General features: G+C 37.5%; 3 protein-coding genes across 4 annotated transcripts in view; 1 reads left to right on the plus strand and 2 right to left on the minus strand.

The window, feature by feature from the left end:
• Positions 1–5,464, minus strand: part of LOC306864446 (disks large homolog 2) — a 224,042-nt gene extending 218,578 nt beyond the window's left edge. The window contains exons 1-2 of the mRNA XM_079408462.1: positions 5,195–5,464; positions 3,038–3,169 (exon numbers count right to left, since the gene is read on the minus strand). Coding sequence (XP_079264588.1) covers positions 3,038–3,169; positions 5,195–5,213 — 151 coding nt within the window. The 5' untranslated portion in view covers positions 5,214–5,464. The remainder of the gene's footprint in view (positions 1–3,037; positions 3,170–5,194) is intronic.
• Positions 5,465–6,463: 999 nt separating this feature from the next.
• LOC306864447 (transmembrane protein 126A-like) lies at positions 6,464–10,616 on the plus strand. Its single transcript, XM_079408463.1, has 5 exons — positions 6,464–6,745; positions 7,390–7,508; positions 7,591–7,784; positions 10,148–10,262; positions 10,359–10,616. The coding sequence occupies exons 2-5, from the start codon at positions 7,396–7,398 to the stop codon at positions 10,555–10,557; spliced, it is 621 nt and encodes a 206-aa protein (XP_079264589.1). The 5' UTR covers positions 6,464–6,745; positions 7,390–7,395; the 3' UTR covers positions 10,558–10,616.
• Positions 10,617–11,536: 920 nt separating this feature from the next.
• LOC306864448 (uncharacterized protein) lies at positions 11,537–14,314 on the minus strand. Of its 2 annotated transcripts, XM_079408465.1 has the most exons (4): positions 14,177–14,314; positions 12,899–13,680; positions 12,641–12,713; positions 11,721–12,160 (listed from the first exon to the last, which is right to left on the minus strand). In XM_079408465.1, the coding sequence occupies exons 2-3, from the start codon at positions 13,654–13,656 to the stop codon at positions 12,656–12,658; spliced, it is 816 nt and encodes a 271-aa protein (XP_079264591.1). In that variant the 5' UTR covers positions 13,657–13,680; positions 14,177–14,314; the 3' UTR covers positions 11,721–12,160; positions 12,641–12,655. The 2 variants fall into 2 exon arrangements, with proteins under 2 accessions (XP_079264590.1, XP_079264591.1); XM_079408464.1 differs by having other exon boundaries at positions 11,537–12,713.
• Between the last annotated feature and the right edge of the window lie 87 nt (positions 14,315–14,401).

Raw genomic sequence — 14,401 nt, forward strand, 5'->3', positions numbered from 1 at the left:
TTATTGTTGACAAAGATTTCATTTTTGGATGAAGCTTTCCTTTAGGCATATTTTAGGTTATCTCAAAACAAATTTTTACTTGTATCATAACGCAATAGATCGAAAAGGCAATACACAGGCACATGCTATGTGACAGCATCAATGTATAAACAACAGGTGAAGACAGTGATCTCTGCAATATTAAGATTAGATGCTGTGACCCACTGGTTCTAGTAGTATATTATTATCTGGAAAAGCATCAACACCTTTAACACCTCTGTGATCTATGCTCCCGTTAATACAGCTCCTACAACCTGTCAGAAAACTATAACCATACTGAAATCCCTCAGAACACTCACTCACTATCTTCACAACTGTCACAATGTGTTTCCCAGTCAAATTTAGTCACAAAATACACTATAAGCCACTGATCTCAGATCTGGGTCAGACATTTACCCGACAAACAGTATTACACTGACCTGTAATTAGAGCCAACACTCTCAGACAAAAGTCCTCACCCAGAGTCCTTCAATTTGAGGCATGGCTTCCACCATGTGAGAGACATAAACTCATGTCCACTTGTTCAGGGAAATAAACAGGACCAGACGGAAGAGAGAGGGAAAAGAGACCTATGACAAAGCAGCAGGATTAACACTAGAGAACATGCTACAAAGAGACTAGATTATTCTAGAGCAGGGAAAAAAAGGGAAAAACTATTTCCAATGTATAAATTCCTATCCCTTTTTTTTTTCACATATCCTATATTTCTCTGCATTACGGTAATAAAATGTATTTGGGAATGCTAACATAAATTACGCTAGAACAATACACTCTCACACAGACACAGACACAAAAAATGATCTAATCCTTATCCTGAATGATCCTGCTATCTGTGACACAAAGCCAGACTAAACTTTTGATGCGCATTCTTGAACTCAAGAAACTGTGGCAGAGCAGTCGTATTGTTCTAGCTGTGGAAATCGGACCAAACAGAGATCATCCATCCCCTGGTATCAGGAACTCCCCTCCTGCAAGAGTAACAGATCTGATTACAGTTTAGCAGCATGAGAAAAAAAAGGCTTCTCGTGGGACGGTCTCTCTGTGAAAAAGGAGTACGCCATCATGGCTCTTCTATTAAGAGGGCAGTGTCCAACCTTGTTCAGATGACAGTGACAAATAGGGCCCATTAAAAGCCTCTATGGAATAAATTGGCAGACTGTGGTTGGTTTCCCGATTAGACAACAGTGGCTCAGTATCTAAAGGATTTCAATGAGCAGCTGTGATAGAGAATATTTAGCCAGGAAATCTCATCAAAAAGGATAGACTCTAAAAAAAGACAAAGCTGTTCCAGAGAACTTTTAAATGAAACAGTAAAATATTGAACTCAGATCTGAACTCAGTGTAATACAACCTTATAGTAAGATAATATACTGGACGAATAGGAGGGTGCAAGTGCTTTCCTGTCACAAATAACACAGGTCATTTCATTTTGGCTTCTCCATTCTGAACGACTGTGTACTGTCAAAACTACTACTATAATATTTCGTAAATCAAAATGTCAGGACCTTCAGGGTTCCAAATCAACAGAATCTCAAGGTACGATTCTTCTTCATGAAACAACCCGAAATTTTCAACCTATGCTGTCAGATGTAAATGCTTCCTGGTGAATGGGAGAACAGGTTAAGCAGTTAAGAGGCTGCCCTTCTCTAGCATGATAGCAAACCATCCAGATTACACTCATGCTAATGCCTTCTAAGATGATTACTGCTATTTCAGGAAGTGACCTTAACTTTAACAGCATTTTATTGAAAATCAATAGAAAGGGGACAAGATCTACATGACTGTTTCTGTTTTTCGTATCAAAGATGCAAGCTAATTGTACAGTTCTAAATGTGCTAGGTGAAGTTCTGCCAACATCTGTAAATGACTGCAAGAGGGCAGCAAAGAACGTGAAGGCCTGTTAGGATCATGTCACCTTTTCCAATTAATAGAAAGAAATCTGCCGTGAACAACAATCAGTGGGTTGAGGCAAAGGTCAGAGAAGAATAAAAGTAATTACAGATATTACAGATTTTTTAAATATCCAAGGCTAAATCCCAGTCCCCAGATCATAATAACACAGCTCCAGCAATTATACACATAACTACGATTTAGCAACTAAATAAACATATCAATTTCTTTAAAGAAATAAGGAAATACTTCATGGTGTTATATTAACACTTTTCTTAAAATTGAGCAAACACACTCTCTGACCACTGGTCACCTCCGCACTGCACATTTCCAAGTTTCTTTACTAACTGATTGAATGAACCTTTGCTTCAGACCAGAATAAAGATCCACATCCTGGTGAAAATGTTAACAGACTGTGACAGCACAGTGGTCCATCTCATTACAGAAATGATAAGACATTATATTCCAGAATCATCAATTGTACATTCTATATTCAACTAACGAAGTGCCTAAACATTTAATAAAATCACTGAAGTGAAAACCATCTCTAGATCTCACTAATGCTTACTAAAGGTACATGAGAGCATGTGTCCTTAAGCTGCAATTGACCTTGTGTATGAATAAAGGAGTTAAACCAATCAAGATTCAAAACCAATCTGATTCTCCTTTACAGAAAAGACAAAAGCTTGCCTTGCGGAGATTTGAGCTTATGAAGAACACGTTTAAAATACCAGAGGCACAGGGAAGCATCTCATGCAACATCAGCAAGGTTAAAAATAACTATATTTCAGAAAAAAGCCCTAAAGCGGCAGAATGTGCCCACTGCTTTAGAATGAACTATGAGCAAATGTCACATCTGCAGACAAAGCACATGCAATCGTAATGGAACAAATAATAAAAAAAGAAAACATTGACCTTAAGACATAAATACATTATTTTAAACTAGAACAATGAACATTAGAACACTCTTGGCATGTACAAACTCTATGCTGCTCAGAAAATCACTTATAAATAGCTTTATTTTGCACCTCGTGTTTTTACTGACCTATTTTTCTATTACAAGGAAAAAGGTTGTTTTTTTTTTTACAAAAAGAAAACATAAGCTTACCTATGAGAGCCTGGAAAAGACTGCTTTTGAAAATGCCCATGACTCTTAAGATGGCAGTTTTGAGCTGTTGTTCCTCTGGTTTCTTCAGTTTGGAGCAGTAGTCCTCCAGGAGGCTTATTGCCCTGGCTGTATCTGTAAGACAGAATGAATGTTATTCTACTGGCATTTTTTTATATACAGCATTTAACATGGAACTATCTAGCATGTATTATTTTTTATTTATAAATGTCTATAGAGTGCTAGCTCACAAACAATAAAATAAGAAAATGTATAAAATCAAAACGGCCCCTTTTTAATTTTAAAGGAATAGTTCCCCCTAAATATTGAAAACTTCTTGAAAATGTACTCACCTTTAGACCATCCAAGCAAGTACATGTAAATGAGTTTATTTCGTCATCTGAACAGATTTAGAGGAATTTAACATTACATCATCACTAACAGATAAATAGTTTAAATAGCTAAAATATGATAAAAACATCACAATAATTCAGTCAATCAATTAATGCCTTGTGAAGCAAAAAGCTTCATGTTTGCAAGAAATAAATCCATCAAGGCATTTTAACTTTAAACCATCACTTCCTGCCTAATTCCTTAATCCAAAATAATGCCTCCTTCAGTGATGAAGTCCATTACCTGTTGTCTTCTCACATCAAAATCCAAAGACATGTATGTTAAGAACTGTTTTGGAGAATTTTCCCTTGTAAACAGTGCTTGATATGTGCATATATCTCTCTCCTGATTCAGACAATTCAACTTTTTTTTTTTTTTTTTACTGCAGAAAGCGATATTGCGGATAACAATGTTTTGAAGTTAAAAGCATCTTGATGATGCATTTGTTTACTACAAATACATAGCTTTTTGCATTACAAGACATTATGGACAGGGGTCATGTGGATTATTGTGATGTTGTTATCAGTGGCTTGGACTCTTATCTTGACGGCACCCATTCACTGCAGAGGACCCACTTTTTTGATGAAGAAACAAACTAAACTACATTTGCATGGACTGAGGGTGAAATTTTATTTTTGGTGTGAACTATTCCTTTAATGCACATTCCTAGTCAAACTGTGAATGGTTCATTATGGAGGTTTCACTCAGTATGTCGATTTATAGATTATAAAACTAAAATGGGTTGTGACCTGAGATTTGCATTGAATTTAATGACTCAGGATGTCTGAACTGACAATCAAGTTTTACTTCCAAAGGGAAATCCTTAAAGAAAACAGTCTTCAAACAATTCACTGTATTTCTACATGCTTTATAACATAGTAACCAGTTAACAACTTACAGAGACCCTGAGAGACTCTACTACTGGCACAGATCATCAGAGTGACTGAGCATGACTCAGTCACTTAGTCACACAGACAAACAGACACTAGGGACAGGACGGGGGTTAATTCCTGTCTTCGACAGATTGTTCTGAGCATCAAAATGTGGAAAAACTGAAAGAGCAATACAAATGTTTTTAAATAAATTGTAATTAGTAGTGTGCAAACGATTACTGTACATGCATTAATGAGACTTCTGCTAATGATAAACTAATGGACAATAAAATTGGAGACATAACATTCATTGTGCATAAAAAAAGACTTACTAACTAAAAGAACTAAAAACACAGCTGCATAGCCGTCTGAAATATAAATACAAACGAGCAATTGCAGTGCAATTTGACATCTGTCATGCTATATTTCAACAATGTACACGTTCTGACAAATAAACATTATGCATAAAGCTTTTATGGCCTCATATTGAGAGACAACATGTAACATGACATTATGTAAACATAATTTTGTCTTCACTAGATGTGATTAAAATTACGAAAAAGACTAAAGAGAATTAAGTTATGGGTTCTGTAACCGGTTTAAAAAAAGATTTTTCGAGGTTACAAATATAACACATTACACGAAAACACTATTTCAAACTATTTCAATATGTCATGTTTAGATTATTGTGTTACTTGCCATTTCTTTGTAAATATTTGTAAAATGTACTATCAGTGTCTGAATAATAAAAAAAGTACAATTTCTCTTATGCATTCATATAAGTTTTAAACTGAAATAATGCAGCCTTAAAAAGTGCGTGCATTATGTCAACGATCTGTATACGGTATAATCATGTTTTCACAATTATGTACATGCGTTGATGTTTATTTCTCACCTCGTTTTCTTAAGGGCATAATTACTCCTTTATGTCCTCGTGGGATTGTCACGCATGGAAACAGCAACACAAAAGTTTCGCCCTCATCTGCTGTCAGTGTCTTTGAGAAAGTGTCACCTGCTTAAGCAGCAAGTTCCTGCTCGGTTCGTTGATGTAGATGTAAAAGCGAACAGAATGGCAGCTCTCGGGGGTCGTTGCTTGTAATTGTCAAGTTAAACAGGAAGAGACAAGCGCCGAAACATCTTGCAGAAGAAAACACATACTGAGCGCATGATTGTCGCACATGAGAAATAAATCCATAATCCGATAGAAAGAGTGGAGAGTGATCGAGTGCACCTTGGTGTGGATGAGTCCATAAGAAATGCTCCCCAGTGTCTGAATATGTTCTCGGTATTGAGCTCTCTGAGGATTATTTTGCTGGAATATTCGCGCAACCGACTCCTTGCATGCCTTTGGTGTTTAACTACATAAACATAATTCAATTACGCTGTCCATAACACAACTCATACAGTCCTGACAAACATTAAAGGCCCAGTGACTAACTAAACTAAATCTAACCACTAGTTTTTGCCCCAAAGGGCCATATACATCAAATTAGAAAGGCTCTCCAGTACATGGCTTGTCCTGGATTAGATTCAGTCAGCATATGCTGATCAAGCATTATTTTAAATCCTTAAACTGCCAATATGGACATCCAGCAACAGTTCGAGGAATAAATAAGCATGACATCCTGGTATCTCATATGCCTGTGTTAGTTGACTGATGCATGCTTGTAAACATTTCTTCAAGAACAACTTGTTCTATACACAGGGAACGACGTTCACGTGTTTTATGCTTTAGATTCTGATCCTTGAACAGAAAGAAACTGAAAATTAAAACTGCTGACTTTGCTGTTTGATAAACGCAATCCAGTTTCATGTCACCTCAAGAAGCAAAAGCATCCCCATACAGGCAAACTGGTGTGAAATCCAGATCTCAAGGCAGAGAGAGAAGGCAAGGCAGATTTAACTAAACAAGGCAGGATGTATTCCCCCATGAAACAGCAGCCTGTCGGTGCGACGCCTGTCGGAAAACACCTGCAAGTTTCATCCAGCTTTCCGATAACGCATGCCTGTTTAAGCCAATCTGAGCAAATGTCCCAAAGGTCCTCGTCAAACGTCCCGAAAGGCAGTTAAGAATAACTTCACCTCCTTTCCCGTCATTTTTTCTGTCAATCCTTACGGCATCTTTTGCCAAAGCTGGTTTGCAGACTCTCTCTACGGTGGGTGCAGTATCACCAGCAGCAGCAGCATCATCACCACCAGTTTCGCCTTAGCAACGAGAGGGTTGACCCGCTGGGATTGACAGGGCGCGTCCTCCAATGGCGTTCGTTCATTCGGTCAGTTGGCGCACGCACGGACCAATAGGAATCGCCGTATTGTTCCTGGATCTCGGGGTGAGAGTTGACTGGAACATGTGGTTAGACATGGCTGCGCCCTGCTGGAGTTGAGGACCGTGACTGTTGAACACGGGATGGAATAGTTTAGCGCTTATTTGAAAGCTCTTTCGTGGGTAAGTAGCAATCCTACGATGGTTAAATGCGGTAGTCACCATGTGCAAATTAAGTTGTCCATAAACATTACGACTGTGTGTGACATTCAGCTACACATCAACACAGAGGTAAAGCAAACCAGCTGTCTTTCGGTTGAGTTACTGCTTTGACCCTTGCGACGCATCTCTTTTAAACCGCCATAAATTCAACTAATAAAGAGGCGTCTTACTAAAATATGTCCTCTACAGAGGATTAATATGAATTTCGTGGATATCCAGATAGCAAGCTAACATATAGAATGCATAAATAATAAACAGTGCAAGTATTATATAGTTACTACTAACATAAAAAAATATCCCTTGTAAAATTACAAACGGACTCATGAATCACCTGCTTATAAAAGTCAATAATTATATATGTTGAGTTATTATTAATCTTATTCTGAAATGGAAATTAAAATCAAAACGCAGTCCATAATCCGCTGCAGGTTTTCTCTGATAAACCAACCGTTGATATTCAAAGGCCACTGACGTTTACATGTTGCACATGAAATTGGGCAAATTAAACAAATTCGAACCTAAATTAAATATTAATTTTTAGTAAGCTGTCACAATGTTAAAAGGTCGGCTACGAGTCATATTAAAACATCTGTATCTCCTTTTAGATCAACATGACAGACAACGGGGTGTTTGTGGAAGATACAGGCCAAGGCCAGACAGTATCCAGGGCGATGATTATTGAAATACTGAATAAGAAGTTTGAAAAGCTCCCTGATATCGACAAGTAAGTTAGTTTCATATCATACACAACTTTGTTTCCCTCACTTCAGTTAGCTGACGAAAGTTCCCTGTTTTAACCTCAACAGAAAACTCTTTTCATACGGCCCCATATATTTGGCTGGCAACGCTGGGTTTGCTGGCTTGATTGCCAACAGCTTTTTCAGACGTGTGCTCAATGTCACCCAAGGACGATTTACTTCCAGCCTTCCCATGGCTGTTCTTCCCTTTCTGACAACTGCAGCACTTTACACTGCGACCGTAACAAACCCTTTAATGTCAGGTATGGATGCAGTACAGAATGAACATTGGTATTAAGAAGCTTCCATGCGACTAGTGATGTTACGTTCGTGAACGAATCGTTCTTTTTGAACGAATCTTTTAGGTGAACGAATCATTCTCGTTCACGTAATCCATTGACTGAGACTCATATTTCTCGTTCACTGAAACTCCTCCCTCCACCGCAGCGCGCCGCTATTGCGCGCATGCGTAGCTCTGGACCGTTTCCTCTGTCAAAGAATGACTAAACCTCGAGCCAATAGCCTTCGAGTATGATACGAGGACGGAGCATGTGATTTGTTGAATCTAGTGAACGAATACGCCCTTCATTGAGTTGCTTTGAGTTTGAAAGAGTCAAATGAACTGTTACATACATACATCTCGTCTCATTATTACGTTCGTCGTTCGAACAACTGGTTCTGTTTTATTTTTTTATTTATCATTTTGTTTTATTTATTTATATTATTGTTGTTTTATGTTTGAACAGTTACATACTTTTAAATAAAAAAATATTTCATTATGTTAGTCATGTCATGCACTTTTGTTTGTTTAAAAACTGTGAAACATAAAAAAATATGGCAGTATTGATTATTTGCATCACGTCATCCCATCTCATTTGCGTGACGTGACTCACGTCAGCAAATAGCATTTCAGCTCGGGTTTAGAAGGGGCATGTAATTGGTTGGATCGAACGAACGAATATAATAGCATCATTGACCGAGATGGCTCTGTTTTGAGTCTGAACGAGAGAGAGATCTCCCGTTCGTGAACGAATTGAACGAACTGGTAGCTATACCCAGTTCGTTGACCGGGTAGGTCGGCCATTCTGTCAATCTAGTTCATCAATCAGCAGAAAGCGGATGCAAAGCACAGGTATCCGTACTGTGCACGCTTGTTTATATTCATATTTTACATACAGAATAACTCCTCGTTTAACATAATCTCAGATTTGAACGTGTAAATCTCTGCCTAAACAATTAAATGTTAACTAGCCTAGTATGCAAACAAATAAAAAAACACTTGTGCTTTGGTCATCCGAAAAGAGTAATTTAAAAGATAAAAAGAGTAATGACTTTGATCACTTATTTAGACTTATTTTATTCATTTAATGAGAAGGGCACACTTTTTAATGAAGCCAAATCGGTTTTTATTTTGTAACAAGTAAATACGTTAGTTGAACGGCACATGCTGACGTATTTGTGTAATATGGAAAAATGGTCACTGAACGAGTTAGTGAACGAATCTGAACGAATCATTTTGGTGAACGAACGAAAAATGAACGAGTCTCTGGAAAGAACGAAAATTTCCACCACTACATGCGACTCGCGTCGAGTTCAACTTTGACCCCTTTGCCGCTCCCCTGTCGAAGCGTCAGCCAATCAGCATTGGTAAAATCAAATGACGTGCACGCGCTAGTATGAAAATCAAAACATGATCGGTCAGATTTGATTTAATCTCGTTAAATCAATCACCTCGTTTTATTTATCGCATCAATACGGTTACCAGGAATTTAACATTTCTAGGTTAAGGCGAGACACTGCAGGTGAATAGGGTAAAAAAATAATTAACTTATAGTTATCACCTTACCTAATTGATTGATTACATTGATAATTGCAAACTTTTTTTGTAGTAAGCTTTATAAAATGTTAGGTTTAAATATGCAAATAAGGCATTATTTAATTAAATATGCGCTAATTTGCATACATTTCTAGAACAAAAATCTAAACACTGGATGAAGTTGGTTTCAAAATTCTTATTTCATTTTATTGAGGTATTAGTCAAAAGTTTTTAGAGGGAATCTCATTTTGTCACTCCATAATTCAGAAAATACTTAGAACAGCCAGAAAACAACACATTTTCACAATGGTTGGTGAATAAAATGTTGCATATAACCAAGCAAATTATATATATATATATATAAATCCCTCTGTAAAATCCTTCAGGATATAGACGGGAATAAAGATGTAGTTTGGTGTGTGTAAGTGCTACTGAAGTGGAGATATGTGGCTCGGTGTAGGAGAGAAAACTCATTTTGAGAAAACGGCCTTTAAAAAGATGTGTTGTAATTGAAATCTGTTGACAAATAGATAAAGTGCTATAAAAGAAACACTTAACAGTGTCTTTTGGATGTTTTCTTTCCACTAGTCTGAAAAAATACTTTATGAAAAACCAAAAAGCCCAAAATCTCAAATTTGACAGGTGCATGAAAAAATGGTTTTTGCCTGCAGTGTCTCCCCTTAAGTTTAATTTCGCTTTGTTTGGCGTCTACTGTGTGCACATAACGCTTTCTTATTACCTGCAACACCCAAACACAAGTCACGTGAAAGCTCCTTGAGTGTTTCTGAAGGTTCTGCATTGTAATTGCAGGTGACCTGAACTGCCCTACCTGTACCCTGATAAGAGGGGCTTTGGTTGGTGTAGTTGGTGGTGGCATATATCCCATTTTGTTGGCCTTACCTGTCAATGCTGGTCTTGCAGCCAGGTTTGTCCACATAGTTACTATACACTGCTTTTCTTGGAAATATAACGTAACAAGTTATGTATGGCTGATAGTAACTGATCTCCAATTGTCTTGCAGGTATAACAGTGCACCAATGCCAGAGAAGGGGAACATGATCCGCTTCTGGACAAATGTCAGCAAACCCATTGTACAGAAGATGTATGTTGTTTTGCTGCTGCAGGGTTTGTTTGGAACCTACTTGAGCTCCAAGCAGTTTGATATCTACCTAAAAATGCTGAAAATAACAGATTCTGACAGCAAAGAGCTTCATGGTTAACAGTTATTGTTATTTATATTGATATAGTAAATCTTTTTATTAAAACAAGTCAAACACGCTTTCCCAGTCTTGTCATTTTTGTTCTTGGTTTTGATGTGTGATCAATAAACTACATACCTTTGTACTCTCTGCCCAAAAGTTGAAAGGGGAGAAATCTACAGAGGTTTCCAAAAAGTAAAAACCTAAATCACAAATTGAGGTACTTGAAAGAATTTAATGTCGTTTCTTATACCTCAGAAGTCTGAATAATGTAAACTGCCTGGCAGTTATTTTTCTACAGATACTATAAAACATTAACTAGAGCTTTGCCTAACAACCATTTGGTTTGTGTGCATGTATGAAAGGAAAATAAAGTGGATAAAAAGTGGTGCAAACATAACTTTTGCTAATGTGTAACTTATAAAATTATCAAAAGGAGAACATGTGGATCAATAATCAATCAGTTTAGCTACAAACAACAAAAGCAATGCACTGGGAAGCAAGCTAATGGACCTTAATTACAATGTGCATTTGCTACCACAGAGATCTTTTAAATATGAGCGAATTTTCAATTCCCGATCACAACAATCAACCAAACAGTTCTGAAATGTAAACAAAAATATCAGCATTAGCTTTTAAATAAAATCAACTCCATTTAGTCATAATGTTTCAGAAGATCTAGATTAATATTGTCATTGGCAATATTAAAGCATTACAACACGTAGCTTTTTCATCTCATTGAAATCATCTTACAAGCTACTATCAAAAAGTGTTTCTACATCTGATGCAACAGTGTTGGAACAGATACATTATGTTTGTTCTATACACTCTGAGGGCAGTGTGAAATACCACAAAGTAAAAATAAATATACATCAACTATTTATACATTTCAGAACTGCTTGGGTTGATCTGCAACACTACAGCGCCATTAGATATGATCAACAGTGGCCTAAACAGAATAACTGTGCATTCGTTTGTTTGTATTGTTTTTTTGGGGGGGTGTCAGTGTTACCACAGCCCTTAAGGAATTTTGCAGTATACACTTCTATTTAATAGGCAGAAACCACCACCACTCTTTATCCACCCTGAAGAGAGATAAGAAAAGGCTTTTGTAGAGAGCGAAGAAAGTGCTGTCTAAAAAGAGAAGGAGAGTGTAGTTAACATCTTAGTACACAAAACAATTTGCATTACTCAAATGAAAATTTATTACACTTCATTTCAAAACAGCTGCAGCCATGTTCCTGCACAGTCTTTGGATTTCCATTACATCTCACATATAGATGATCATATTCAAAAACCATGACCCTTTGAAAAATGCATGTTCAGAACACATTCTCCTGACAACTGTCAAATAAAGCCCAAGTGCTTTAACAAATCAAAATGAAACATGGATGAGAGACAGATGTTCAATGTCTTGTAATAAAACATTACTATAAAGAGGAGAGTTTAAACACTCATTTAGATGCTAAATGAGCATGACAGCATCTGACGTCTTTACGGGTGTGATAAAGAATCAGTAAAACTGTAACTTACACTGTTTCAAGTACTACCTTTTTTTAAATTTACCAGGCCATGATGCAAGCCGCTGGTCCCGATTCTTCTGCTTTCCCCACAGCAAATTCCACTTTAGCATAAAGAAAAATAAGGGTTCTACATGAAAAACATTCTTTAAAAAAAAAATTGCGATATTTCAGAAAGGGCTCATCTAGTTTCAGCAAAATACAAGCTTGCATTGAAATCAACATCAGTGTATCAACAATGAATAAACAGATACATAACAGATTCATTTAAGCAGAAGCCCTTTGTGAAACATCACCCGTTTACATAATTTTTGTCCACTTAACTACTTCCCTCAAAGTCTACTTTAACTGAAATGAAATACTGCAACTGTGTAATCCAATAATCATCCAAAGTAGGCAATTCAAAAAACAATGCTTAATTTCTTTTTGTAGGTTATCTTCAATACTTTAAACAGATAACAAATGAAAATGAAACAAAAATGTGTTTATTAACAGTTCATATTGTGCCGTGAACTGACAAAAAGCATTGTCTTCATCTTAGGAGTTAACCAGTTCTGTGCAGTCTTCTACTTCTTGATCCTTACCATGGATTTCAGCAGTCAAGGATGTTCTGTGACCCAGTCATCCAGCATGGCGGACCAAGCACCTAGAAGAAAACTGTCAACAAGTTTAGCAGTAACTTGTATTAAAAGCAAGTTCAACAGACATGCCATTCAAGCCCTGCACACATTTAAACAGTTAACTCTATATTTGACAACTACTGTCGTCATGTCCCCTCATTTACATCTTGTGCAAATGTTCAGTCTCGGGAAACGTTGAAAAGGGAAAATACTTGACCCTACATTTTATGCGACAAGCTTGAACTCTCTGCACATTTGGTGCAGAATTCCACCGAGACGTGGTCTTTGTCCACATGCAGGCAGATGCCACCTGCAGTATCTTTGTCTTCCACCTTCACCCTCTTCCTCGGCATGGCATAATCGTGGTCGTTGGATTCCTGGAAAAGCGAGGTAGAGAATTTCATGCCGTTCACACCGCTCAATCTAGACAACAGCTGAGCCAGCATGCTCTCATTGGCCAACACGGCTCTCAAGTACCTAGTTTCATTCTCCAACTCTTCCACTCTCTGGTTGAGATTGCCGTTTTCCTGCTTGAGAACACGATTTTCCGTTGTCAAAAAACCAACTCTCTGCTCCAGGCCACTGACGTATTCTTTCTTCTTTAAACGGTTCATCCTCGCTGCAATTGCATTCTTGTTGATGATACGACCAGAGACGTCTTGCAGTTTTGACCTCTGGACTGCACCCCTATTGTGGGATGTGGCAACATCAAGTACTGTGATTTGGTCTGTCTCATCGCTGGTCGTTGTCTGTGACTCAAAGTTGACGAAAGCATCAAGCACATTGTTGTCCAGGTCCCAGTTGAACCCAGAGCCAAGCAGATCATCCAGGCCCCAATCATTGGTGTCGCTTTCTGGGGAAGTTTGCATGTTCGTTTCACTTGTATCACTGGTTTTGGAAACACCATCACTCTCGAGGGAGGTACTTGTACATCTGATATCAGCATTTAAGCTGCTTCTTCCTCTTTTTCTAGTGATCATGGCCGTTTCTGGATTTTGTGGAAACTGCATAGAAACAAAACATTAAGAAATTAGCAAAAAATAAATAACAGCAACAATCTGAACAGAAACGATCTTATTTTTATTTTATGGACAAAATCAATGAAAATTACAGATATATAAAGCTGCAAAACCACTGAGAAATGTTCGACTATAGAAAGCCAAACCAATTTGAAAACACTTAGTTAACATGTTCGAGCTCAAACAGTTGGAGGGAACAAAATGATCCACGTTCTTCCGTACTTTCGCCGTTAGCAAACATCGAACAAAATACTTGGATGTTTTTTTTTTTTTTTACAAAAAACGTTCACGTCAATCTATCCTCTTACTTTTAATATAATAATCGATATATGAACAACTCTTAACGTCGAATACAACGAATATGCCTTTCGCAGTGGTTTTGTTTAGTAGGCCGCAGTAGCGCGCCTTGATCTGCGTGACAAAGCAGTTTCTTCAACCAAAGAAAACGACACATACTTTGTTTATAACTGAAGCAACTTACCTTAAATCGAATGCTTCTGTCTTAGGACGTCGACTGGTTGAAGAAAAATACGAGAAAACTACATTGACAGGACAGAAAAGATATTTAAGCTCAGACGTTGTAAAGCCAAAGTACAAGCAACGCACTTACAACGACACTGAGGGGAACTAAAATGGCGACTCCTCAAGTATCGCGATACTTCACGTAAGCGTCGCTTATCATAGAGGAGCAACAATTGGGTGTTTT

This window comes from Barbus barbus (genome assembly GCF_936440315.1).
Source record: "Barbus barbus genome assembly, chromosome: 45".
NCBI lineage: Eukaryota > Metazoa > Chordata > Actinopteri > Cypriniformes > Cyprinidae > Barbus > Barbus barbus.